Below are 26,194 nucleotides of genomic sequence, written 5' to 3'. Positions count from 1 at the left end.
TTTTAATTTTTTTTTATTTTCTTTTAGTGATGGGGGCTGTGTTGCGCTGGGTTTAAGTTGTGCTGGCCTCAGTGTTTTCAGTTTAACAGTGCACAGGGTTTGTTGCTGCACCTTCATATCTGGAATACCTAACAATAACTAACAGGAGAGCAGGAGAATTCATACAGGCCTCTCCCCTTCCTTGTGCTTCTCCTTTGTCTACACACGGCTACTACAGACCCTGCCAACTGCAGAACTTAGAATCACAGAATCAGAATCATTAAGGTTGGAAAAGTCCCCTAAGATCATCAAGTACAACCATCACCCAACACTACCATGACCAGTCTGCATGCCTGGGTGTGATGTAGTGCACATAACTGAAGGAGAGGCTTGGCGTGTGTTATTGTCTGTCCTCAACCTTCCAGTACTCTGACCTGCTTTGGAGAAGAACTGACTCTAGGGGAGGCTGTTTCTCCACCAGCAACAGAAGGAGCTGTCGAAATTTTAAATGAGCTTCTGAGTTCACTGACCCCTACTTCCAGCAGTTCTAGGGGAAAGTGGGGAAGCGTTTACAAGCTGCATGTATACGAAGAGCTTCCTGGAAGATCTAGGAAACTAAATCTGGTTGATTTCTAATTGAAATTTGTAGAGAGTAAGTAAAAGATGCTGTTTAGTGTTCAGGATGTGTTTCTGTAATGCCATGGCTTCTTCTTCCAAGCAGCTAGTGATAGGACCAGAGGAAATGGTCTTATTTTGCACCAGGGGAGATTTAGATCACATACTAGGAAGAATTTATTTATTGAAAGAGTGGTGAGGCACTAGAACAAGCTGCCCAGGGAGGTGGTGGAGTCACCATCCCTGGAGGTGTTCAAAAAACATGTGGATGTGGTACTCCAGGACATGGCTTAGTGGCCATGGTAGTGTTGGGTTGATGGTTGAGCTGGAAGACCTTGGAGGTCTTTTCCAACCTTAATGATTCAATGATTCTGTGGATGTTTACCAGAAAGTGCAATTCTGTCTTCTGCTAAGCAAAAGACCAAAGCTGTTCAATAATACACACCCAGCTCTAGGAAACTCAGGTTGTAAAACAAGGTGAAATTCTCCCTGCTTCAGTTTCTAAAACAGAAAGTCTTTTATGCTATCTCTGCTAGCAGTGGTGAAAGCCTGTATGGTTCTGGGAAATCAGATACTAATTTCCTATGGAGTAGGATCTTGTGTAACTAGTCAAAAAATCTAAGAGCTGCAGTAGTAAACCGGCAGTCTTTATAAAGGGAATGACCAATCTGACCTTTTTTAGACATTTCTTTTAGGATAAGATGAATAGTGCTGTAGAAATGTGTCTTTTCACTGACAGAAGACAGGGTGACTGGTTCAAATGCCAGTGCTTGCATTGTCCTATTTAGTGTGTCAGATCTGCTTTTAGAGTAATGGCTACTGTGAGATCAGGGCTGTTCTGAAAAGTACTTAACAATGTCCCTGTGTATAGTTTTTAAAGGAATTGTTTCCATTAAAATTGTTTTTCCAGTGACGGCACAGGCACCTAAGAAACTCTCCATCATGAAAACTGCTGTGACTCTACCTAGCAGTCATGCTGCAGCGGGCTTGGAAGGGAGGAATATCAAGAGAACTGAAATGGAAAAGAAACAGGTGAATAATGCAAAATTCAAATGCACGAGCATGGTGGTTTTTTTAACCTTATTTTTGCCTGGGGTCTGTTGTGCAGATCCTACCTTACTGACATGGAGAACAGTAACATGAAGATGTCCATTTAGGAAATGGCTGCTAGAAGAAAGTTGGGAACAATTGCTTTGTCGTTTATTTGATTCAGCTTCTCTCCCCTTCTGCCAGGTGATCGTTCCATAAAGTAATATCAAAACCAAGCTAATCAAGCTCTCAAGATATGTTTGTTACCTCTAAGGGAAAATGTATATTGTAAAAAATACGCATGAAAAGCATGAGTGACTCAGTTTTCCACTTGCTTTAGTGAGGACTGTGTGAGAAGAAGATAATTTCTTCAGCTGTGCAGGATGTAGCAGTTCATTTGGTCACGTAGACAGAATGAGTGACTATGAAAAATTTGCCAAAAAGTAGCTTTCTGAGAATAATTTTTTTTCTCATGACAGTAGAAGGTCAAATTCTTGGCCAAGGATGAAAGAGCACATGGAATCCACCTAATGTGAAATAAAGACTTTAGGTCACTTCCCGTTTAGGTGTTGTTTTCTATTGCTGTACTCTTTATCCCTGCATTTTTTCTAATGAACATTGACACACCATTTTTAATTTTCTTTTTAGGCATTATCTGTTGGTTTTTGGTCATCTTAAGTAAACCTATGCTCCAGCTACTCACCTGTTTCTGTTCACTAACTTCTTGAAAATTGACTTCTCGTGAGAAGCATGGTGATACTTTTCTTTGTTAATAAAAGTTACTATCATAGCATTACAGTCAAAACCAGCTCTCTATCCTAGTGCTATCTGGTTGTGACTGTTCATATATTAAGTTATAAATTATTAGCCAGTGACCACACTTTTTCTTGTGCTTTCCTTTTCTTGATTGCATCAGTTGCAAGGTCAATACTGACTTTGCTGATAGCTCTTTTCATATAATTACTTTTTTAATTTTAACTGTTGAGTAAGGATGCTTCAGAGATGCATACTCAATGTCTTTGCTTATGAAGGATTGTAATCCTTGATTAATATTATTGAGAAGTTTCGGTTTCTCAGCTTCTAAGACAAGGAGGTAGGGTCAAGAAAGGTGGACTAACATGTTTGTTGACTGGTACCTTGTAACAATTGTAATCCTGAAGGTCACTGGATGCTAAAAAAGACTGTGCTTTTACACCAGTCTGGGAACCCTGGTCCTCAGGACAACCACTTTCCTTTCTAAATAAGCAAAGTAGTCTGGAAAATCCTCCTTTCGATAGCAGTGCTTCCTTCCTTCCTGCCTCCCTTCATGGTCTAGTTGGAGAGTCTGTGAGTTTTAGAATTATTAAAATACACAACTCAATGGGTTTAGTAATCTTAGTTGAATCTACACCTGGTAGATTCTACAGAGAAACTAAATAAAATATTTCTGTGAGATGGTAAGAACTGTCTTTGAAGTAATGTGTGTAAAGGATTCTTTGTAACATCTTTTAAAAAGTGAGTGTATGTTATTGTCTTCACTCTTAGTCATAGCATCATATAATGGTTTGGGTTGGAAGGGACCTTTAAAGGTCATCTAGTCCAACACCTTGCAGTGACATCTTTAACTTGATCTGGTTGCTCAGAGACCCATTCTTCCAGGGATGAGCCATCTACCAACTCTCTGGTCAACCTGTTCGGGTGTTTCACCACCCTCATTACAAAAAAATTTCTTCCTTATATTTAGTCTAAATCTCTTTTAGTTTAAAGCCATGACCCCTTGTCCTACCACAACAGGCACTATTGAAAAGCCTGTCCTCATCTTTCTTGCAGACCCCCTTTAAGTACTGAAAGGCTGCAGTAAGGTCTCCCCAGAGCCTTCTCTTCTCCAGGCTGAATAACCCAAATTCTCTCAGCCTGTCCTCACACGGGAGGTGCTTCAGCCCTCTGGTCATTTCCATGTCCCTCCTCTGGATCCACTCCAACAGGTCCATGTCCCTCCTGTGCTGAGGGCTCCAGAGCTGGACACAGTGCTGCAGGTGAGGTCTCAGGAGAACAGAGCAGAGGGACAGAATCACCTCCCTCAACCTGATGGCCACACTTCATTTGATGCAGCCCTGGATATGTTTTGCTTCCTGGGCTGTCAGTGCTCATTGTTGTTCATGTCCAGCTTTTCATCCAGCAGTACCCTCAAGTGCTCTGCACGGCTGCTCTCAATCCCTTCATCCCTGAGACGGTACTGGTACCGGGGATTGCCCCAATCCAGGTGCAGGATCTTGCACTTGGTCTTGTTGAACCTCACGAGGTTCACATGGGCCCACTTCTCAAGCTTGTCCAGGTCCCTCTGGATGGCACCCTGTCTCTCAGGCATGTCAGCTGCACCACTCAGCTTGGTGTCTGCAGATTTGCCAAGAGTTCACTTGATCCCACTGTCTGTGTCATCGATGAAGATATTAAATAGCACTGGTCCCTGTAGAGAGCATGTGTCAGTCTTTCATCTCTACAGTGAAGTGTCTTACTTAGAATTACACTGTAACTTACAAGCAGAAGTTCATTTAGAATGAAGATATTCAGAGTTCTGTATCAAGGGCCACAACCATTTCCTGGAACTGTGATGCGGGGGTCTTTATGAGAACATTGTGGGATGACCAAAATCCAAGTTCTTAAAACCATTTGGAAGACAGTCTTGGCTAAAACCGTGTAAAAATCTATTAATTTTCTTAGATGTTGTAATTAGTGACTACTTAATTTGTGCTGCCTGGTAGTATGAAGGGATGGGATATATTGAAAATAACATCTCACATACCAGTGAATGCGTGTGGTCCCTTTGTGGGAGAAACGTCATCCACAGAAATGTCTGCATTTATTTTAGAAAGACACAGATCCAAGCAGACTGATTAGCTTTCTGCCAAGCTGTCTGTATAAATCATACAGAAACTGCCTCTCAGGGCTAAAGGCCTGCTGTAGAGCAGCTGAGAAATATATAAAGTAGGAATGCCTTTTTTTTTTTTCCAGCGATGTTTTTGTAAGACATTTCGTATCATAATTGCAAGAGGGTTTTGAAGAAGAGTAACACTGAGTGTGCTTGAAGGATAGATTTTACAGGCGTTGGAGCAAGAACTTACCAATCTTAAGTGAAAGGTAAAAACATCAGCTGCATTTCCACATGACTGTAAATAAAGAATTTCAGACCAAAGAGACAACTGGCATCAGAACATTCAACTCGGTGAAGACTGTGAAGAAATGCATATTACTAGGAACTGGTAAAGAGCTTCATATTCTGTGTGAGCTGATAGGAGCCTTTGCCAGAATCTTGGATAAAAGCCTGAGCTAATGTTTTTCAGAACAACAAAAAGTTTCAATAACAATTCAGATCTCCTTTTTTTATGTTTTTTTTTTTTTTTTTTTTTTTTTTTTTTTTTTTTTTTTTTCCCTGCTGCATCATCTGTTTCTTTGACACCCAAGGAAGTTATAAAGTAATTAAAAATATCTTGTTCTCCTGAGACACCTTTATATATATTTTCAGTTTCATATTGTAGTACTGATTTAAGGAATAGGCTCATGGAATACAGGCTTGGGACACTGGTTTGAGAGAGGACTCTGATATCCAGTAGATCTCACAATGGAACCAGTGCCTCTCCAGTGTATGCACCACAAAATGGATCTTTCCTCACAGAGCCAGCCTGAGGCATCACATTGACTGTTTGCATGCAGAAAACATGGCATTGCATGCTGGTAAAATTAGCCCAAATGCCAATTCAGGAGAGGACAAGAGTGCACTAGGGTTTGGTAGGTGACTTGTGGTAGAACCTGCAAATGTACATACGTGGGACCACTTCCACTGGTAAGGTAGGCTTGTTCGAACAGCGTTGTTAAAGTTCGTGTGATCTTTAGCAGTGAATTGGTGTGTTATGGAAGAAAAGATGGTGGCTCAAGTTAGAGTATGTGATTTGGGCACTGGTACATGGTGCTTGTTATTGATCTCCCACCCAAGAGACAAGCTGTTTTGAAGCTTTCATGTAAGTAGTGTTGAGGCCTTTGATGGGATTTGTGTTATCCATTATGCTTAAATATGTTTTTCAACAGATTTCTTAATTCAGTCATGTTTTCAATTCAACATATTGGCAGAAATGTCCTTCTCAGCTTCCACTGCTCCAGGAGGTTGGATGTAGCATTGCACAAAGTGGTGATGTGAAGGTCTGCCAAAATACCCATTGCATCTGGGAAGGTATGTTCCAATATAGCAAATATTCTCATGCACTCTGAACAGTAAGGTACAGCAGGCTGCACCTGCACTGGAAAAGCAAGTAACATCAACCTGTTCCAGCAGGTGTTACAGAATGATACTGTGTTACTATGGTATGCTGGTGTCTTTAAACCATTGATTTCTCTCAGGTTTTCAGTTAGAGAACTCTAAAAATACTCTAGGGTTGCACTGCAGAATAGGCACAGGCTGTGTATCATATGAACTGCTGGGAACAAGGCAGTGCAAGACATGCAGAGATGGTGGGGTCTTGTTGCTCCTCCCTGTAGAGAAAGGTAGCTGGAGCAGACTGTCCCTAGCATCACCTCTGGTTTCTTCTGTGGAGGAGTTGCTTAATTTGCTCCAAAACATGCCCTAGGAATGCATGAGCATAAGTGAGTGTGAAAGATCAGGCAACCGAAAAACAGGTGGGATGTGGGGAGCCAACCTGTGAGATAATACAGAGAGTTAATAATCCTAGAGTTATTCAAGATACTTGAATACCGAGAGTTTATAATCCCAGAGTTATTTGAGTATGAGGCAGTTCATTAAATTACCAGACCAGTATGTGGTTGTGCTCTGTCATGGACAGTTGATTTGTTTTGGTGATCTGGCTATTTCTGTGTATGACGGGTTATTGCCAGCCAGGGCCTGATGCATGCTTGTGTAAAACCAATAAGAAACAGCTTCTGTAGGAATACTGAGTTCAGCTCCTGTAGAAGAATTTGGGGGCTATGATTTATATATTCTTCCGTTGTTCTTCATGCAAATAAGACTCATTTCAGAGCATTAAGTAGCAACAGTATAGGGTTTAGTCACAGTGTTTTTTTTCTTGGTGGCAAATGAATACAGATATCAGGAATACCACATTTTATTCCACCCACCCACTGTTGATTGAGTGGTCTAGTGTGACAGTACTGACTATTTACCACTTCCTGAGTCTCATTTTGAGAATGAGAGCCAAAATCCTGTCAAGAGTCAGAGATGCTTGCTAATACTCAGGCAAAATAACACAAAATGGTGTAATGACACTTCATTTCTACTAATTAAATAGCCTGTTATGCATGTTCATGTGTCTATGAGGTAGGTGAATAGAGCTCAAAGTGTGTTCAGTATGAATTTGGTATAGATTAATTACGCATGAGAAGAGAAACTTAAGATGAGTAAGAGTTTATTTCATCCTTTATATCTCACTGCTTAATACCAACTGCCAACATCAAAGACAAAAAACGTTTTCTGAGTTTTTCAGAAATGCTGTCTTTCATTCAACTGTTAAAATGAAGTGCCTCAATTTTCTTGAATTGTCTTACTTGGCTAGGTTCAGAAGTGCTTGGTAAAGTTTTCAAAAAAAACCCCAGGTATCTACGTATTAGAAATACAGATTTCTCTGCACAGAGAAGTCTGATTTCAGTGACTTTAGACCATTTCAGGGTTAGAACACAGTGTTGGATACCCCACTGGACAGATTTGCAAGCTTGCTTGATTTTTTAACTTCAGGAAATTTTAGATACAGAAGAAAATCACTGTGGTCTGCCTCTTGCTCATCTTTAGTCTTTATTTGGAGAGCAAGGGTGTACCACAGCTGAGAAGAGAAACATTTGGTGTCTGGCAGAAACAAATTTTGGATTAGGGGAGAAGATTCAGAATGGACTAGGAAAGGACTATGTGAAATAAGTTCTCCACAGTTCATCACTGGACTTCCATATAGGATGTTCATGTGTGTATTTAAGTTACAGAGTACAAAAACTTTGTCAGTGTTGACAGAGGCAGTTAATTGTAGAGATAAGTAATGCCTTCTGCCCATGAAACTTTTGATACTAATTCTAAATGCTCCTTTCTGGAGAATAATTAAAAAAGGAGGTCCAAATACAGAGAAAAGTACAGAAATGTGAATCTCTAGCTTTCTGCTCTGTGATAAGATAATTTCTTATGCGTAAAAATCTAGCATTAAATAATTCTTAGTGATAATGATCTGGATTTTTTTCTATAGTGTTTAGAAGTCTTTGCAGCATAATGTGGACAATGACCACAAAGAATGACTCTTCTGCTTGCTCATACTTGTATTTGCTTTTTTTTTCCTCACGTAGGTGTTGCCAGAAGCTTAGTGTCCTGTGATCAAATTGCATGTGCATTAGAAACCTTTTCCTGTGGTTAGGTATTGATGGGGAGACCTTTTGGTGGGAAATTAACACCAGAAAGCAAAAAGGTTAATTGCTGTATGAGAGGGTTTTAAGTAAGAGAGCACATATGAAATATTCTGCTACAGACAACTTTTGACAGAAAACTAAGGTGGAAAAGAAAACCATGTTCTGTATTGAGAAGTGATGCAATTTAAACAAAACATAATGGACCTTACTGTCTGTTCTAGCTGACTAAATGCATGGAGACTTGAAAGAGGTGGTTAAAGGTGGCTTTCACCTAGTTTAGTGTGTCTAGTGTTTTGAGCCTACCCAGGAAAAATTAGGCCCTTCTGGCCTCCTCTGGACCATGGAAACATCATTCTAGTGAGAACGTGAAAGGCTTAGGCCTGAGAAAAAGTGACGGTGTTTTGCATTACTGATTTGTGTGTGATGAATCTTCAAACACAGGATGCCGAGAGGGGACCTGGAATGAGTTTAGAGCTGTTACCACCATGAAGCCTTCAATACCATTGGAACCAGAAGTGAGGCTTCATATCACTGGCTTGCATGATGATTACTGTGAGTTAATTTCTCCTATGTGGTGTGTTTTGCGGATTCTGTAAATTCTTTGTGAATTCTTGTGTATGTTTCAAGAAAGATGGCAAAAGTGTGTGACATCAGTGATGTTGTGTATGATTTGATGATAGATGCCTCCTGCACTAAATTCTCACATCTTTGGTGGTGCAGGGGCAAAACGTGCACAGGTTACAGGTGAACGTCCATAGGTCTCTGGTCTAAAGCAGCAAATAAATGTTTTAACACTCCATAAGATCTAACAAAGGACTCTGTATATACAAGTGTTCACAAGTGCCCCTGTGGAATTTTTTTCATAATATCCTTGCAAGTGTTCATGTATACCTATGAACAGGACAGAGGTTTGTTTCTATGATTTACACTGGTGTTTTGCCAATGACCAGGCCCAACAAAAATGATGGCACCAGCAGGAAGATGAACCAATACACAGACTGTATTGTGAGCAAAAGGACATTCCATGAATGATCACTGGGGGTACAAACAGATCAATCAGCTGGTACATAATTGACGCCACCCCCAACGATCCCACAAAGGATGTAACTCCGCCCACAACAGGTGGTACAAACAGTGAACCAAGGGTTCCCACAGTTGGTATGGGGAACAGCCAGACCAGCAAGTTAAACATATAAGAAAAAGGTGCCTACATGGCGACTCTCACCCGATCAGCCCGTGGTCACAAAGGTCTAAACAGACTGGGGCCCAGCTCCAGGAGAGTCAGGAGGTCTGCCCTGAACCAGGACACTCTGTGGAGTGCACCCCACAGACAGACACTCCTGACTCCCTGCAAGTGGTCCCAGCTCTTATCCCCAAGCAGACACCTGACCTTTGTCAGCTCAGTGCGGGACCCCTGGGGCTCATTTCCCTTATGGCTCTCCCTGCAGGGCCGGCCGCACCCTGGAGGGAAGCTATAAGGCAAACTCACCTCCTCTTTATGAAGGGCTGTGGGAATCACTCATATGTCAACCTTAATTTGGGGGCTGGGGGTTCAAACCCCAGCATTTCAATTGGTTGTGCAAAAGGTATTTGCCAAGAGTAAGGATTAGCAGAAGTCTTTGAAAGGGATTTCTGGATGGAACAACAGGGACTGTAGTCAAACAGCTGATTAATTGATTCATCCATTCTTCAGAGTGATTTTAGTTACCAAAACATGATGTCAGACCTTGCCCTGGTGTAACAGTCTTCTGTGCTTCAAGTGTCACACAAAATTACTTTTAAGCTGCCCTGAATGGATAGCTGAAAATTTCCTTTGAAGTGGGAGAATGTCCTGGGTTGGTATTAAATGTTGTGTATCAACTTCTTCTGGCCTACCTGACAGAGCAGGCTGTTCTGTCACTGACTGCTGCAGTGACTTGCTTTGCCAGGATCTGCAAGTGCAATGTGCTCAGCATCAGGGGCAGTGTCAACAGTATTTCCACCATACACTTGCTGAGCAGCCTCTGAAGGTGAGGTGCAGAATTTTCCTAATTCCCTTCTGTGCTTCGTCCCCTACTATGTCCAGGGCAAGTATTATTAACCTCAGGATATAGGACAGACTGTAGCATATAGGCTCTCTCCTGTGTCTTTCTCAATAGCAACATTTACCTTGGAACAAGAGTGCATTTGGAACTGTAGCTGTTGGTGGAGGAGCCTAACTTCTGTTGGCAATCCGAAATGCAGGGTGACAGATGAAACAGTTCTAGTGGGGAAGCTGTGAGTCAGATCCTGCTGTGCAAACATACCTGTTCATGGAGATTAAATCTCTGAAGACCTTAGCTTGGTAAAGATACTCTCCTTCATGTAGGAGGAATACCTGCTAGTAAGGGTTTTATGGAAGCATTCTCTTGAAGTTTTTCCATAGATATTAAAAAAAAAACCCAAAAACTCTCTCCCCCAAACCATACCCCCCTTCTATTACCTACAATTTTTTTTTCAGTAATTTTTAGTTTTCTTCTAGATTTAAACATACTGGACTGGAGCCTTGAAAATCTCATTGCTGTTGCTGTAGGACCTGTTGCACACATCTGGAATGGAGGAACTCTTCAAGCAATTGCGAGCATTGATTTGAATTCTAGTTCCAAATACATTTCATCCCTGGCTTGGATAAAAGAAGGAAGTTGCCTTGCAATTGGCACCAGTGATGGAGAAGTGCAAGTACTAGATAATTTGCTTTTTTAGTCTTTCTTATTTTTTAGATGAAGTGGTCACAAGGCAATTTGTTACTGATTTTTTTTTTTTTTGGAAATAAAAATGATTGGCTAAATTACAGAGGAACTCTACTGGAGACAATATATACCACTTCCCTGTGTCATGCTGCACTTTACTGAACAGCTTAGTGACAGCCTGTGTTATCTATATTTAATGGAGCCTCTGAAGCCACTAAAAAGCTGATCACTGAATTACACAGAATTTTTTTTCTGCCAGTAAGAGGAAACATTTAGTTAAATTGTTGTACTCACTGCAGGCTATTTTTTCTTGTATCTCTCTTACTATGATCACTCTAGTGATCGATACCTTGAGAACTGAATCCAAAGCTCTCCTTATGGATTCATACATGAAGATTTGCCTTCAGTCTGTTTATACACGTACCTCTCAGCCTGCTGCTATAGGACAGTCCTATCAAAAGACTTCTGTGGGAATTTGGCTGAGATGCTAGGTAATATCAGGACCTACCTGCTGCAGTCCTGAGTCAGCAATCTAAAGCTACTGAAGGCCAGTGCTTTCAAGTATGGACTTCCAAATACTGACATGTAAAGACATAGCTCTGAACTCAAGGATGTGTATTCTCTTCAATCCTATCTGAATTCACCATCACTGATGTGGGTGCCAAAACTGGGAAATACTCTTTCTTGCCTCACTTGTGAAATAGATGAACTTGAGGTTGTCCATATGTCAGGTTAAAACTGGGCAGTATCTTACTTGCAAATAAAGGAAGAGAGCAAAAAGTATTTTTCTTTTTGTCGTTAAATTCTTATTTCTTGTTTGTTTTGACTGGCAGCTGTGGGACATTGAAACCAAAAAGAGGTTGAGAAATATGTTTGGTCATCTGTCTGTAGTTGGAGCTCTGAGCTGGAATCATTATATTCTGAGCAGGTGAGTGACATAGTATATTCCCAGAAAGAGTTCTGCTGCTTTTACTTAGACAAATGTCCCATTCATTTTAGCTGTTTCCTTTGGCTTTGCTCAAAGGTATTTTGCATTTTATCCTGTCCCTCTATTTATTGACCACCTCAGAAATCATATGTAGATTTAGTGTATGGCAGGAAAACAGCCAAAGGTGATTTATCCTTCCTCTCTAGTCTCTGCTTCTTTCTCTCCTTCCAGAAAACTGTAACTGCTTGCAGAATTTCCCTAGGATATGGAGGCTCTGGTTCTGGTTTTGTGCAAAGCCTGAGCTTGAAATGAGGTTGTCTCTAGTGGGTCTGGACTCAAAAAGTTGTAGCCTGCCCAGTGCTGGGGTGAGTGCATGTAGTTTAGACTTCCCTTCCAGTGATGTCAAGACTGCATCTGTCCTTTTGGAAGCACAGTGAAACACAGCTGCTAAGAGTTACGCTCCTCTCCAGTCATGTAGCTACAAGGAAAGGCCAGCTCTTTGCTACCCACAACCCAAGGAGTCTGAAATGGTTGACCTTTGCTTTGCCAAGGTTGAATTTTATACCAGATGGCAAATATTTTATATTTAGGGATCATTTCAATATGGGAACTCAGATGAGGAAGATGGAGTATAGTATACTCTTTTGTGGTTTTCTTTCCTCCCACTTTCTGTTTCACACTTGAAGGGGCTGAGGGGAGACTTGTTTATGATAGATGCTTATATGATTTTAAAAATCATATGATAGTCTTGTCTTTTATTTAAACATAGAAATAATTGGGTGGACTGACTTCATTATTAAACTCAAAATGAAAGTAGTATCTATCTTTGGATATGAACACTAGAGGTAGTTTTATATTGAATTCACAAGATGCTCAGATGTTTGATTGTAATAGGTCTGTTAGGTGGAGTGAGGTAGAAGGATACCAGCAGAACAACCAGTTGATAAGATGCTGGGGGGGATTAAGTTACAACGATGCAGCTGGAATGTCCTGACAATGCCAAGTGGTGCTACAGTAAGCATTAGTTTCAGTTTGCATTTCACCTTGGCCAAAGGAGTGAAAACAACAGGAACTTGTATTGCAGATCTCTCTGAATAGAAATTGATGATAAAATTCAGCATGGACCTGTGAAATACAGTTATGACTGATTAGGTTGAGATAACATGTATTTCACTTGCTTGGTTTGAAACTAACCAGTTCAATCTAATGTTAGGACAGAGTTAAAATATCTGTATAAGCAGAAAAAGGTGTGGAGTTAATATTCAATGTTATTGAAATAAGAGCAGTGTTCATACAGTAAACTTCACTGTGGACAGTTGATACTCCTGTGGTTAAAAACAGTCAAACAGCATATCTTCATGAACCCGTAAATAAATTTCAGTACTGAAAATTAACTCATTACAAAATTTTGTTCGCTTCTCTGCCTTTAGCAAAGCACATGCCAAAAGCATGTCTCCTTTTGTCAAAAAGCAAATAATCCTGATTTCTTTTCATGCCAAGTGGAAAAACGTCCTTTCAACCAGGATTCTCAAGAGCTCAGTTCCGCCCCACTCATATCACTACAATCGCTGAAAACCTTAATATGGCAAACACTGACAATTCAGTTATGTTTCTCATAGTGTGGTGGGTTGACTCTGGCTGGACAACAGGTGCTGAGAAAGCCATTCCATCACTCACCTTCTCAGCAGGATGGGGTAGGGGAGATAACAAGATGGAAAATAAACCCCATGGGTCTAAGATAAAAGCAGTTTAGTGCAGCAAAAGCAAAGTCTGCACGTGGAATCAAGGAAAATGAAAGATTTATTCTCATCATCAGCAGGTGATGTCCAGACACTTCCTGGGAAGCAGGGCTTCCGTATGCAAAGCAGTTGGCTCCACAAGACAAGTGTCCTAATAATGCATGCCCCCAACTCTTTCTCTTAGCTTTTACTGCTGAGCAGACGTCGTATGGTATGGAATATCCCTTGGTCAGTTTGGGTCAGCTGTCCTGGCTGTGCCCTCTCCCACCCCAGCCTGCCAGTGAGGGGGGAATGCTGGACAGACACCCTCGATGCTGTGCTGGCACCCCTCAGCAGCAGCCAAAACGCTGGTGTGTCATCAACACCTTTCTAGCCACCAGTGCACAGCACACTGCTGGGAGAGCTGCTGGGGAAAAAATTAACTCTCTCAGCCAGACCAAATACACTTGGTTAGATTTTCTGCTTATTATTTAGTAGGAAAAAAAATGTATAAATCTTCAGGAGGGAAATGATCATACCTTTGCTGATAATGCACATATCGTCCTCTATTTTCCATAAAGATATGCTTCATTTTCACTGGAGCACTGTTTTATTGGAACCTGTGAACTTCAGGACTTTAGCAAGTCCATAATACGAGGGAAACAGAATGGCATTTCTTGAAATCAGTCGGTTTTGTGTGTGCATTTTTAGCGCTTCCAAATCATTCAACTCTGAAAAATCTTTAAGAGCCAGTATGGGAAAGTCTCCAGTCATTATTGCCCTAAACTAATGTACTGCAGTCATGTCAGTTATCTGTTTCTGATATACCTAGAAAGTTGGTACTGAACATGCTGATTTTTTTTTTTTTTTTTTGAGTGTCATTCAGTTGGAAGAGTGAATTTCCAGCAGGAAACTCCTCTGTTTGCTTATAGATTTAATGTAAGTAATATCCTTAGAAAGGCAGGAAAAGAAAATGCGCTGCAAGGCATTTTCAATATTTTCAGTTCAACTCTACTACTGAAGTGTAAACCCCCTGTCTGGGAGCTAAGCTGTAACAGGAGCTGTGCTTCCAGGCCATGTATTTCTTCCTCCCTTTGGTAGACTGATGGTATTGGCTGTAGAACCATACAACCCAACAGGCAATTAGTGCTACAGTGTGAAGCTATGCAGGCTTTGTTTGAGCCTGGAAGTGGGAAGGGGGAAGGAGGCAAGGGAAGGAAAAGAACCAAAGAACACACTGTCGCTTGCTAGTAAGCCCTTTCCCAGAGCCATTTTACACTGTCTGTTTATTGGGTGTGTAGTCATACCTAGCCTTGGCAAAAATCATCTTGCAGAATGATTTTTCACAGAGAACAGGAAATAGCTTACATTAAATGTCTTGACAGTTGAACAGGGTGCAGATTAGTGGCATACAATGCAACATGTCTTCAGTGAAGGGAAAACTATGAGAGGGACAGGTATTCTGCCTGGCTTGAACCGAGCAGCTGCTTGTCTTTCTGTCATCAGCCAACTCTGCAGTCAGGGTGTGCTTTTGATAGTTGGTTTGTGTTACCTTTTACTGAAATACTGTTGTTCTGCAGACACATTTCACTCTGATGTGGTTTGCTTCTGAAACCACTGAAGAAACGGCAGTATAATGATGTAGCTTGTCCTCTTCAACGTTAAACCCAGGCTGTCTTTTCTCATCTACAGCGGCTCGCGACTAGGATCAATTCATCACCACGACGTTCGAGTTGCTCAGCACCATGTTGGGACTCTTTGCCAAAACAAGCAAAGCATTTGCAGCCTGAAATGGTCACTAACCAACCAGTTGCTGGCAAGTGGGTCTAGCGATGGTATATTGAATATCTGGCCTGGTGACCCTGGTGTGAGATTGCAGTCACAGCCACTGAAAACCATACCTCACGTCTCAGCAGTGAAGGTACATGGAGAGGGGAGGACTGCTTTTCTGTATTTGCTCTCCTGGAATTGCTGATGTGGACAGCTAGGGAATTTTTCAAATTATCTCACTGATATCTGCTAGTTTCGTCTCCTGGTCTGTGATGCAGTTAATTTTAAGACCATTTCTCTTCATTCCAATTCACAGACAAGTTTGCGAGCTATTAGATTAGGAAATTTTCTGAATTAGGAGGCCTTTATAAGTACAATGCCAAATAAAAATAAAATTTACATCCTGCTCTGTATCTCTACCTTGTACAGAAAAGTTTGGTGGTGCAATACTTAGAAGTTAACAAAAAAAATCTTTCATTTTTTTGAGTTTTGGAAAATTCTCTCTGCTACAATTAATTTAAATATGAGGTTTCTTTCACCCTTTTGCCCAGACATCCATGTTATTGCTGGTTGCAAATAATCTGCAGTAGGAAACAGGAAACATTTTAAACTGGAGACGTTTTAAGATTCATCATGTTCATGAAGTCCCAGTCTGTGTGGGAGAGGACAAGCACTAGCAGTAGGAGGCAAGGGATTCCAGCATTTAGAGGCTGTTTGTCTTTCCAGAAGAGTCTGAGACTGGCCTGGAGCACTAGGGTTGAAGGGTCAGAGGCGTTTACTGGAACAGATGGAATTGAGTTCTTAGTAGCTTTTCTTCAGATAGAGTCTGGGCTTTAGGCATATCCTGGAAGTAGCTAGGGAGAAACCAGCTTTCTTGTAAGCCCTGCAAGTCACATTGCTTGGGCTTCTGTAATGGCTTGGCTCGGGCAGTAAGACTATCCTGCTGGGTTCCTCTGGTACTGAGGTGTGAGTCTGTGGCCTGTGAAGGGTAAGCAGAGAAGCTGGAGTTTTATGAGTGTACATGGGACAGTGTAGGCTACTGTGAAGCAATGGCAAAGGAAGCAGCAACTGGAGTTTTGGCTTCCTTATTGCTCTGTATGTACATTGTAGGTGCTTTTTGCGCTTTATTTTTCCAATGAGGCTTTTAAGCGAAAATACTATGTTTTTCCAGCTAACCTTGTAATCTGTTCTGGTATCTATTTTCTTGTTTTTCTAGGCTATGAACTGGTGTCCTTGGCAGTCCCAAGTCCTTGCTACAGGGGGTGGGATGAAAGATGGGATTTTGCGTATCTGGGACATAAATTGTGAGAAAATCATCCAAAGTGCAGCTACAGATTCTCAGGTGAAATGATGAAATGTCTGCATACTTAGGCTCTGCTCTCCTTGTGCAGGTGTGCTCACCTGGCAAACTCCCACTGACTTGGCGGGTGGTTCTGCGGCCAGGGGCACAGCAGGATCTCCTCTGGGTATGCAGTGGTGCTCCGTTCGGCACCGCCGTGTGTGATGGGACCCTGCAGTCTCTTGTTTCTCATTCACTATTTCTGTCTCCACACGAATGATTGAAGAGGAGGTGGTCTTGTGGCCAGACACTGCTCGTCATCTTTTCCTTATTGGCAATAATGGTTTTGGCTAAAACTCTCGATGTGGTGAGAATTTTCAGGGGGAGGGGAAAATTCCCAGAGTGCTGGGGTGCGAAGAGGTGTAAGAGTCAGAGGGCAAACATCTGTCTCTGTGTTTTGAATGTTAGGAAGCAGAGGGACAGATTCTCAGCTGGAGAAAAGCAGCATTATTGTTGATTTTCCTGGAGCTATTACAGCTTAGCTGAGGATGTGGTTGAAGGGCTCTGTTTTTATACTGACAGGCTGTTACTGTGTTTAGCTAGGACAATAAAGCAACTGTACTTTGAAGCGTTGTGAGGAATTAAATGATCCTCCTAAATAGGTAAATATTCTGCTAGGACTACTTCTCAGTAACTTGTTTAGACATTATAGATAACATTTTAAATCTACTCAGTGGTGTATGTTGACCCTTGCTGAAAACTAAAGCATCATTTTAAATTGCAATAGATTTGTTCCTTGGTCTGGTTACCCAAAACCAGTGAACTGATGACTGGACAAGGCCTTCCTGGAAATCAGATGAAAATATGGAAGTATCCCATGCTTGTCAATTCATCAGAACTCTATGGCAAGTATTTCAGTTAGTAGTTTTAACCATTTCAGTTAGCTGTCTGTCCAATGAGTGTGTTTTTGCGTGTGCATACCATGCATCTATGTCAAAAAAGAGTGAAAAGAGTAGTTACTTCCATCTCCTCCCTCTGCCTACACACAGGTGTTCATGTGCACAATCCTGATTCATGAGATTGTAACAGCTGACTTATTAAGATAATAGTATTAAGTTGCTTCTGTAAAATCGCTCGGTTTTAATGATGGGATTCACTCTTATAATTTCTAAGGCCATCCTAGGTGCAGGATGTTTCCGCTTCTCCCTAAGGCTTACTGGGCCTGGGTTGAGTCTGCTAATGTCAGGTTGCTTCCAATGTATTCTAGACTAATGGCCTTCTAGATAACAAAAACTAGATGTGGCTCTTTGAATTTGCATCTCATCGTGCAAGGATATTGAACCAGCTTCCAAAAGATGTGTAATATAAATTTTGGTGTGTTACTTAGATCTCTCGGTTTAATGCATGATTTTGTCTTTGAAGCAATGCCAGGTGTTCTGTTTCCCTTCTGCCATGCTGAGAGGCAAGTGGAGTTTCCTTGCAGTTCTCTGTGGTCCATGGTGCTCTAAGGCTACACTACACATTGAATATGTTCCTTGCTATTAAGCCTTCTTGTTTCTGGTGCTTCCTGTAATGCCTATCCATTAAGTTTGAGTTGTTTCAGTGTTAACTGAAGTGATGTAATAAAAGCATCTGAAGTTAAAGGAAAATAACAAATTATTTTTGTGTTTTTGGAAGTGTTTTTTCACACTCATTGGCAAGATATGGCCAAAAAAGCTTTGGATTTCCAACCTGACAGCTGATACTTACAAATACTTTTCGTACCCTATTGCTATATTTGAAGGCATTTATTAAATTCCTGATTTATTAAATCCCAGGTATATGGGGGTCCAGCTGTCCTTGGAAACAAGGACTTGTGTGGAACCAGGGTTTTGGCTTCAACACTAGCCTGTGAGAGAAAAGCACAGGAGAGTCAAAACAAAGATGGATGGAAGAGAGAGAGCAGCAGTGACATATATGGATTTGGTTACCCATTATACTTGTGTAGTGCTGCTTGTCTGTGTTGCTTTTCCTTCCTTATCCCTCCTCATTTATGCACAGTACCTCTTAAGGTAGTGTCCTGTGGTGTTCAAAGAAACAATCTGAAAGTGACATGATCTTTAGTCTTAACTACTGGAGCTTGAGGTTTCTCAAGTCTTTGAAGTCTTGAATATACTATTTTAAATGAAGCCTAGATTTAATCTTACCTTTGAAAAGAGCATACAGTGTAAGACATTTACCATGTAAGTCAAATGCATTGGTCACTTGGTAAAGGTGGAGTGTTACCATCCTGTTTACTGTTCAGTTTAGTTATCTGCCAGAGAAACTAATTTTTATGAACAAAAAGACCGGGTAGTTGTTTCACAGATGCATGCCTGCTTGTGAACACCTTATTTCTTTTTGCCCTACTGTAAGCAACTGAATGTTGGAAGAAATTGTATATGCATCAAAATAAGTTCAGAAAAAGAATGATGGGTGATTGTGAGGTGGTTCTCAGCCTCAGACACCCTTAACCACGTGAGTTTTACACCCAAAGATGTGAACAGATAAATCGTAACCAAATCTCATTGTGGAGGTGGCTATTACTGAGATCTTCTGAACAGAATAACAACTGAAAGATAGTAGCCTTTTATAGATATATGTATACAACTTTATAACTCAGTAGCACTGAGTCCCATTTTGAGATACTTCTAATAGAACTATTAGATTAATTTACTAGGAAAAAAGATTCATTTTTTGTGGAAATGCCCTACCCTTAGAAAAGTTGTAGAACAAAGAAAACATACAAACAAAAAAAATACCTAATTGCTTTGAAAAATATCTGAATGTGATCTTGAAACTATGAAATAAATCCAGGAAACTCCACTCAGAAAACATGGAAATGAATAATTTCTGCTTTCCTGATGTCTCTCTAGCCACCCGCACTTCTTTTTGACTGAGACTAATAATCACATTTAAGTCACTGTTTTGGATATTTTTGGATGCCTCTAGAAAATACATATCCATCTCTTCCTTCAAAGTTGCTACAGACACTGACTGGAGACAGTGTAAAGCATCTGCTGAGATGTAAACTCACGGTCTTAAATATTAACAGAGGTCGTGTACAATTGACTAACTGGAGAATGATCAAAGCCTGAAAATTAATCTCTTCTGAAATAATTGAGTGGTGTTGTCAAAATTCTAGTCATAATGTTTAGGAGGGACACGTTAGTCAGCACCAGGACAACACATGTACTTTTAGTCGCTGTGCCTCCAGAGAGCCATTTATAGCAGCTTCACTAAGTTATGGCAGAGTGTCCATCTGCAACAGTCCTACAGATCTTCATCAGGTACCACTGTGATAAGTACCACAGATTCAGAGGGTTTTACAGTTCCTCACACGTTCATCCTCATAAAATTATGTAGAGCTAGAGAACTGCTATACCCTTGTGCTCAGGGAGAACTTGGGTACAGGTAGTGGGGAGATATAGGTCACCTATGTACATTCAAGCTGGTCACACAATACTTCCTTTGTACCTTCACACATCTTTTTAGGATGTGGTTCATCTGGTCTGTTTTAGATGAAAAGTTTCTTTTTTCCCCTTGGGTGACTATCTCAGCTCTATGGTTGTCAGTAACTGACCCAACCAGAGAAGCTAATGGCTGGTAATTTAGAGTAAAAAGGCTTCTAATTTCTCATGCCCGTGTGCCTAAAAACCTCATGGGCTTTCTTAGTGCTGACGTTGTGCTAGGTGATCCAGGAGGTGTGTGGCATTGTAGGGTACTACAACTGCAGAAAAAATCAATATACAGTTCCAATAAATTATGCAGTGGAATCACTGTTAAAAGATATCCTTAACAGTAACAAGTGAGTAGCTGGAGACACCGTCTCATTGTTGTTGGATCAGCTGCAAACTGTCTGCAAGGCATGTGCAGCCAGATGGGAAAGCTCAGCAGTGAGACAAGTTACCAAACACAGTAATGAGGCTGATGTAAATGTGTGGAGAATCAAGCATTCAGGTTCACTGTTCTGCTTCGACAGAAATGTCTTCCTGGCAGTTAAAGCCTGGTCCCTAATGGGAAAATATTGCCTTCAGTTCTTCCTTAACATGAAAATACTCTGCAGACAATGCTGGCTTCCTACACCCTGTGCAGCATATTTCACTGCTGCAGTAAAAGTGGAGCAAGCCATAGTGTGGGTGGGGATGGTGAAAGTGATCACCATGATCAGTACAGAATTGTGATGTGTCTTTCCCATTTATTTTATGTTACAGGTCACAAAGGGAGAGTCCTGCATATAGCCCTGAGCCCAAATCAGCACAGGCTCTTTTCTCTAGCGGCTGATGGAATAGCTTGTCTGTGGAAATGCCACGAGTCTGGGGAGAGCAAGCAAAGCAGCAAGGCTTTTTCTAAGGGTTATTTGAGCTCATTCTTGTGACTTCTTTTCCTTGAAAGCAAGTGATTAAATGTATTCAGCCCATTCAATAAAGCAAAATATGTACGTTCCTTCCAATGGAAACATGGCAAAAGATGGTACAATTTTTTAAAGAGAAAGTGATTTTCCCCATTAATCTGTTATGTGAAATGTTAGTAGCTTGTCTTACCCTAGAGGAAAAATATTTTAACTCTGAAGAATAACATCATATTTATTTTCATTAAACTAGCAAGCATGGATGGAATCCACCATTTGTCAAGTGCCAGCATAAAGTCTTAGGTCCTGCTTTTAGCTAGGATTCTTGTAAGGAGTTTTACATCATCTTAGCCTCCCCCTTGGGAACCACATGTCATGTTCATGTAAATTGCCTGGAATCGTTTGTAGACTAGGATCAGCAGAGAGAAGTCCAGGGGTCTGTGTTGTTCTGTGTGTCACATAAATCATTGTACAGAATCTGTATGAATATTTCTGGAGACCTAGGTAACTAAGTGTGTAACTGTAACGAAATACAAATAATTTCTTGGGAATTCCTTATTGTTTTCATAGTGATAATGATAACTAGCTTAATTAGAAAACCATCTTTATTGGATTTTGAATTGTTTCTTTTCCTTAAACCCACCTACTATGTTTGACAGGGATTGAAAATATAGAAATATAGATAATTGCATAATATGCAATTATATGCATAATTATGTAATCAACTGGTTAATAAGGCAAATGGCCATATCCAAGGAACTGTGCTGTCTGGATCAAACACAACAGTCAGTTCATTCATTCCTTAAGGGTACCAATTTAATTCTGGGTGTCAGCAAGCCTGGCAGCTCTCAGTCTCTAATGAGTTGTGTTTAGTGCTCACAAAGAAAAAACCTATTGAACTTCAGTAGATGTTTGCTTCTGTGAGACTTGTACACATTCAATAGCTAAGTAAGGGTTTCAGGATGGGTCTTCAGATGCTGTTCAGATAGAACTTGGTAGTGCTGTTCAAAACATCTTCTATTCCACAGATGTCTTCGGAGATTTGCTTGCATTATTAGGAATGAGGAGGGGCAAGGCGTAAGGAGTCTCTCCTGGATTTGATATTAAAAGCCCCATGAGCTCAGAAACTCATATTCTTTGGATTTTTTTTTTTTTTTTTTTTTTTTCCTGCTGGAAGTTTATTCAGAGCATTTCCTGTAGCTGGGGAAGAATGGGAGAATAGGGGAGTAGAGCCATGTCAGACTATGGAAAATTATACTGTAATCAAATGCATGAAAAGAGATAGGCAATGTTAACAGGAGAATAAGTATCTCTGGAAATGAATGTGAAACTGTCATGTATTTAGTTCTCATAATTTTAAAAACCTCATCTTCTGCTGTTCATAAATCACGTGGTTACTAACTTTAGGTCTGGGAGGTTAACACCACTCATCTTCTTTACCTAGTAAGATATTAATTTACAAAAAGTCTGCTACTAAACTGCCAGTTTCTGACTTTATCTCCTGTGGTCTTCAGGCTAGAAGATGGGAACTTTATGAACTGAGAAATGACTACCAAAAAGCTGATGTCTAAGAATGGAAAATAACTTAGGCTGTGCCCAGCGTTTAATATGAGCACGTTTATTGCAGTAGATTGTATCAAACATTTAGGGTATTATTTTAAATATTTAAAACAATGTTTTAAGTAATTAAAAAGTTTTTTAAAATGTAAACCTCCCATTTTTTTAATATTTTTTAAATAAAAAAAAAAAGGAGTGAAATTAGTCTCATTATTTCTTTTTTTTTTTTTTTTTATTCTCCCAGAATCTCTTTCCTTTGGCAGCACCTAAATTATATTTGCTTGCCCAATACAGGGAGAAGATTATAACACAGGATGGGGAGCTGTGGTAAGGGAAGAGCTGATCAGTACTGAAGCCATGCATATTTTGTTAGATGCTCAACTGTCAAAATAATAAAATCCATTTCTTTCAATCTGAGAAGTGCTCATATCTTTGCTAATTATGGTTGTTCATTGTGGAATGGCAAGGCTGTATTACCCCAGAAGTATTTTAACATGATGTCTAGAAGTGGGAGAAGCCACTGATTTCAGTAGAACTAACCAACAGCCCATAAATACGAGAGAATCCTGTATGTGTGACCTGTAGCTCTCTTCTGTGAACATGTCTGAGAAAGCCTTTAAGCATGCATTTAAATACCAGACTCATCTGGAGTGCAAGTAAACATATACTGGAGTGCCTTTTCAGGATGTGCTTCTTTTCTAGATAGGTTGCTTTACGCCCAGTTTCTTTCACACGGCGGATACCTGTCTTCTTGTAACAGGAATCTGAGGACTTGAGTGGGCAGTGTGATTCTGCTTCACTAATCTTTTGCAGCAATGTTGCTGAATACTTGCAGGTGTAGAGCGTGCAGTTGCTGAAAGCAGATCATTGTTCTTGCATAGCTGCCTCATTCTGCCAGTGCAGAGGTCCTGGCATACAAGTCTTGGGCAAAATGTGAAATCCTGCTTTCCTGCCTGTAGAACATGGCATAGTTTTAGCTCAGTGCCTGTTTTATGCCTGGTATGTTGTTCAGGCCCAGACTGAGACAAAAATCAGAACCCATCTCTAAGAGGGCAGCTTGTTCTGCACGTGAGGTCTGTGTGCACTGAAGGCTGAGTCTCCAGAAGTGGCACAGAGGATTAAGGAAACCTTAAGCTGATGAAATTCAGGCCTTCATCCCCACAGTCCTTTCCAAGGTGGAGCCCTGTATAAGGCATGGAATCCAAAACTTTAGGACAAAAATAATTTTTACAAGAGGAAAAACTTTGTTGCTATACAGGGTGTGCATATACCAATATGACAAAGTGATTGTCATGCGGTGAAATGGATTGAAGAAACTCAGACAGGAGAATCTTTTTTTTTCCACACATAAACCCACTAGTCTAAGCAGACAGACTATATGTTCTGACTTGGTGCTACCTACATAAATGTTGCATTAGTTTGTGTAGAGCAGTTTATGCCAGCTCATTCGCCCCAGTTCCCTCCAATAGCCTCAGTGAGTTCAAATTGTTACGTGTGTGATGTCACAGTGACAGCAGACGATCATAACGTTTTTCCTAACTAGTACATAAACTTGTATGGGTTCCATCCCGTAGTGGTGGTACTGCATTGGGAATGGGCTCATGATCAGAAAAAGTCCCCACTAAGATGAAAACTCAGTTGTATCTTCTTGCTCTCATTTCCATTTTTTTCCCTACTGTTTTCCACTACTGGCTGTGGTGACAGAGACTTGAATATTTTCTTTATTATGTAAGTTCAGTTCCACTGGCTCATTTTGTATGATCCACTAAGTCACACTTACGTAAAAAAAATAGGCTTTTAAAGTATTTTGGGGTTGATTCTAAATGTCAAGCTAGACCAGGAAGGCTGCATATTTTTTCTTGCACATTTCTTCATGCATTATACATTTGGTCAGAACCTCTCCTTCCTGATCTAAAGTTCTGCAACACTTGTGTCAGCACTACTGCCTGAAAAGTGGAGAAATACTGAATGATAGGCTTTAAGTGGCATTTTCTAGTGGCAAGGACACTGCCTGTGACTTCTAGGGAACAGGAAGAAGCAGATCAAAGAGGAAGCAGTAAGATGAAAAGTGCTATAGCAGGATGAAAGAAAGATAGTGAAAAAACGGGCAAAGATTAAAGAAATTAAGACTAATGTATGGGAAGAGTGAAATAGCCCTAGGTGATCAATTGCCTTGAAGATAAGCTACAGATTTTTCACTAGATTGATAAGGATATTTTGGTTTTCTGAAAATTTGTAGAATCAATTCTTCCCCAAGCAAGGATTTGGTAGTTTGCAAGAATGGAAGAAGCCTGGACTTGTCCTACTGATTTCCTGTGTGTTTAAAGACAGAATCAAAGTCATTGCTTTGAGTGTCAGCACCAGTCAGTGGGACAAATTCTCCTCTTGGTTTCACTGCTGCAGTCTTATGTGGCTGGGAATCCTCACTGCTCCTGCTTCACTTCTCTGCTTGTGTGTGGCTCTGCATCTGTGCTTGTGTGTTTGTTTCTGTGTTCAGCCCAAGAGTCAGAGCAGACATTTTAGAAATAACAAATGTGAAACGTTTTGACTGTGTAACATTTGTAATGGACAGAAAACACACATATTCAGCACCAAAAATTTCAGTGGAGATCCCATAGTTTAGGCCATCTCTATCCTCACCCTTCATTATTCTTCTGTGACAAAACTATTGTTTCTTCTCAACAAGATCAGATGAAGGCTGTTGTGTAAAAAGTTTTAGTCTGTATTTTATCAAGTTGTGTTTAGAAGTGGTGTTTAATTCCTTATCATGAGCCAAACATCCATTTTTTAATAAAAATCAGTACTAGGTTTCTCCCTTTGAATGTTCTCAGCTTTCTCTTAGCTAACACCTACTTCCAAGTAAGAAAACCCCAAAGCAACACAAAATAAAGCCAAGCCAATTTTGAGGTGTTCAGGGCCTTGAAAATGCCCAAAACAGTCAATACAGAGATGGGCAGAAGCGTTTTTCACAATGGGTCTGTTTGCTGTTTGACAAGTGGCTGTTGAAGAACTTAAAAATTTCACTGCATATCTGAAACAGCAGTAGTGGCATCATAAAATTAAGATCATTTTGTGTTACAAATGGCAGTTTATCATACTGATACTCCAGCTGAGTGGTTTTCTGTCATTTTTCTGGAGGGTGGGTTTTCAGCTGATTTCTTAACATACTATTGCTGATCTTGGTGGACATTGCAAACATGCTGCACATCCAAAACATGTGTAAAGAGACTATCAGTACTGCCACAGAGAGAAGTTTCCACATGAACTGACAGCTGCAAGCAGTAGATTTTTATTGCCATTTCTTTATTAAATGCAAAGTACATAAGGGGGTGGAATCTAGAAGTTTCAAATGCAAGATAGTTAGGAAATGCACAATTATTAGGTCCCACAGCTGAAGGTTGTTGCTGAAACTTTATTTTCTGAAGCTTAGCAGACCACCTGTGAAATCAGGAGCTCTGCTGCAGAGAAACTGGCAAGTTTTTTAGGTGTCAGAAGTTGCACCTGGCATCTCACTAACTTTCAGCGTTATTTGCTGAAGTCCAGATACAGAAGAGTGTAGTAGGTACTCGGCATGCAGTGAGGACAGGAACAGCTGGATTAAATTCTTGGTCAGAAATACTGGTACATATAGAGCTCAGTCCAAATGTGCAATGGAGGGATGCTGGAAGCACTGTGTTCTGGCCCTATTAAGATAACACCTGTACTGAAAAGAGACACGCATTTTCATCTGTAAGCACATCAAGATGCTAAAATTCAGTGTGGGAAAACCTCTTTCACCAGCATAATTAAGCTGTTTTGAGAAGCATATTTCAAAACTAGAGATTGTTTTTCAAAACAAGTACAAAGTAGGAAATCACTTGATTGAAACCCAGTCTA

The 26,194-nt window shown here is 40.5% G+C and overlaps 1 protein-coding gene across 1 annotated transcript; it reads left to right on the top strand.

Annotated features, from left to right (window-relative positions):
- Positions 1–1,504: 1,504 nt before the first annotated feature.
- Positions 1,505–20,788, top strand: CDC20B (cell division cycle 20B; the record flags this gene model as incomplete). Its single annotated transcript, XM_008949153.1, has 9 exons — positions 1,505–1,626; positions 5,728–5,827; positions 8,431–8,541; positions 10,490–10,686; positions 11,531–11,625; positions 15,036–15,264; positions 16,330–16,455; positions 17,180–17,297; positions 20,625–20,788. Coding segments are annotated over 9 exons (1,262 nt in total), but the record flags the coding sequence as incomplete, so codon positions are not given.
- Positions 20,789–26,194: the final 5,406 nt, after the last annotated feature.

This window comes from Merops nubicus, unplaced genomic scaffold, assembly GCF_000691845.1.
Source record: "Merops nubicus isolate BGI_N331 unplaced genomic scaffold, ASM69184v1 scaffold14441, whole genome shotgun sequence".
Lineage (NCBI taxonomy): Eukaryota > Metazoa > Chordata > Aves > Coraciiformes > Meropidae > Merops > Merops nubicus.
Note: the sequence above shows the minus strand (reverse complement) of the source record. Positions and strands in the feature narration are given on the sequence as shown.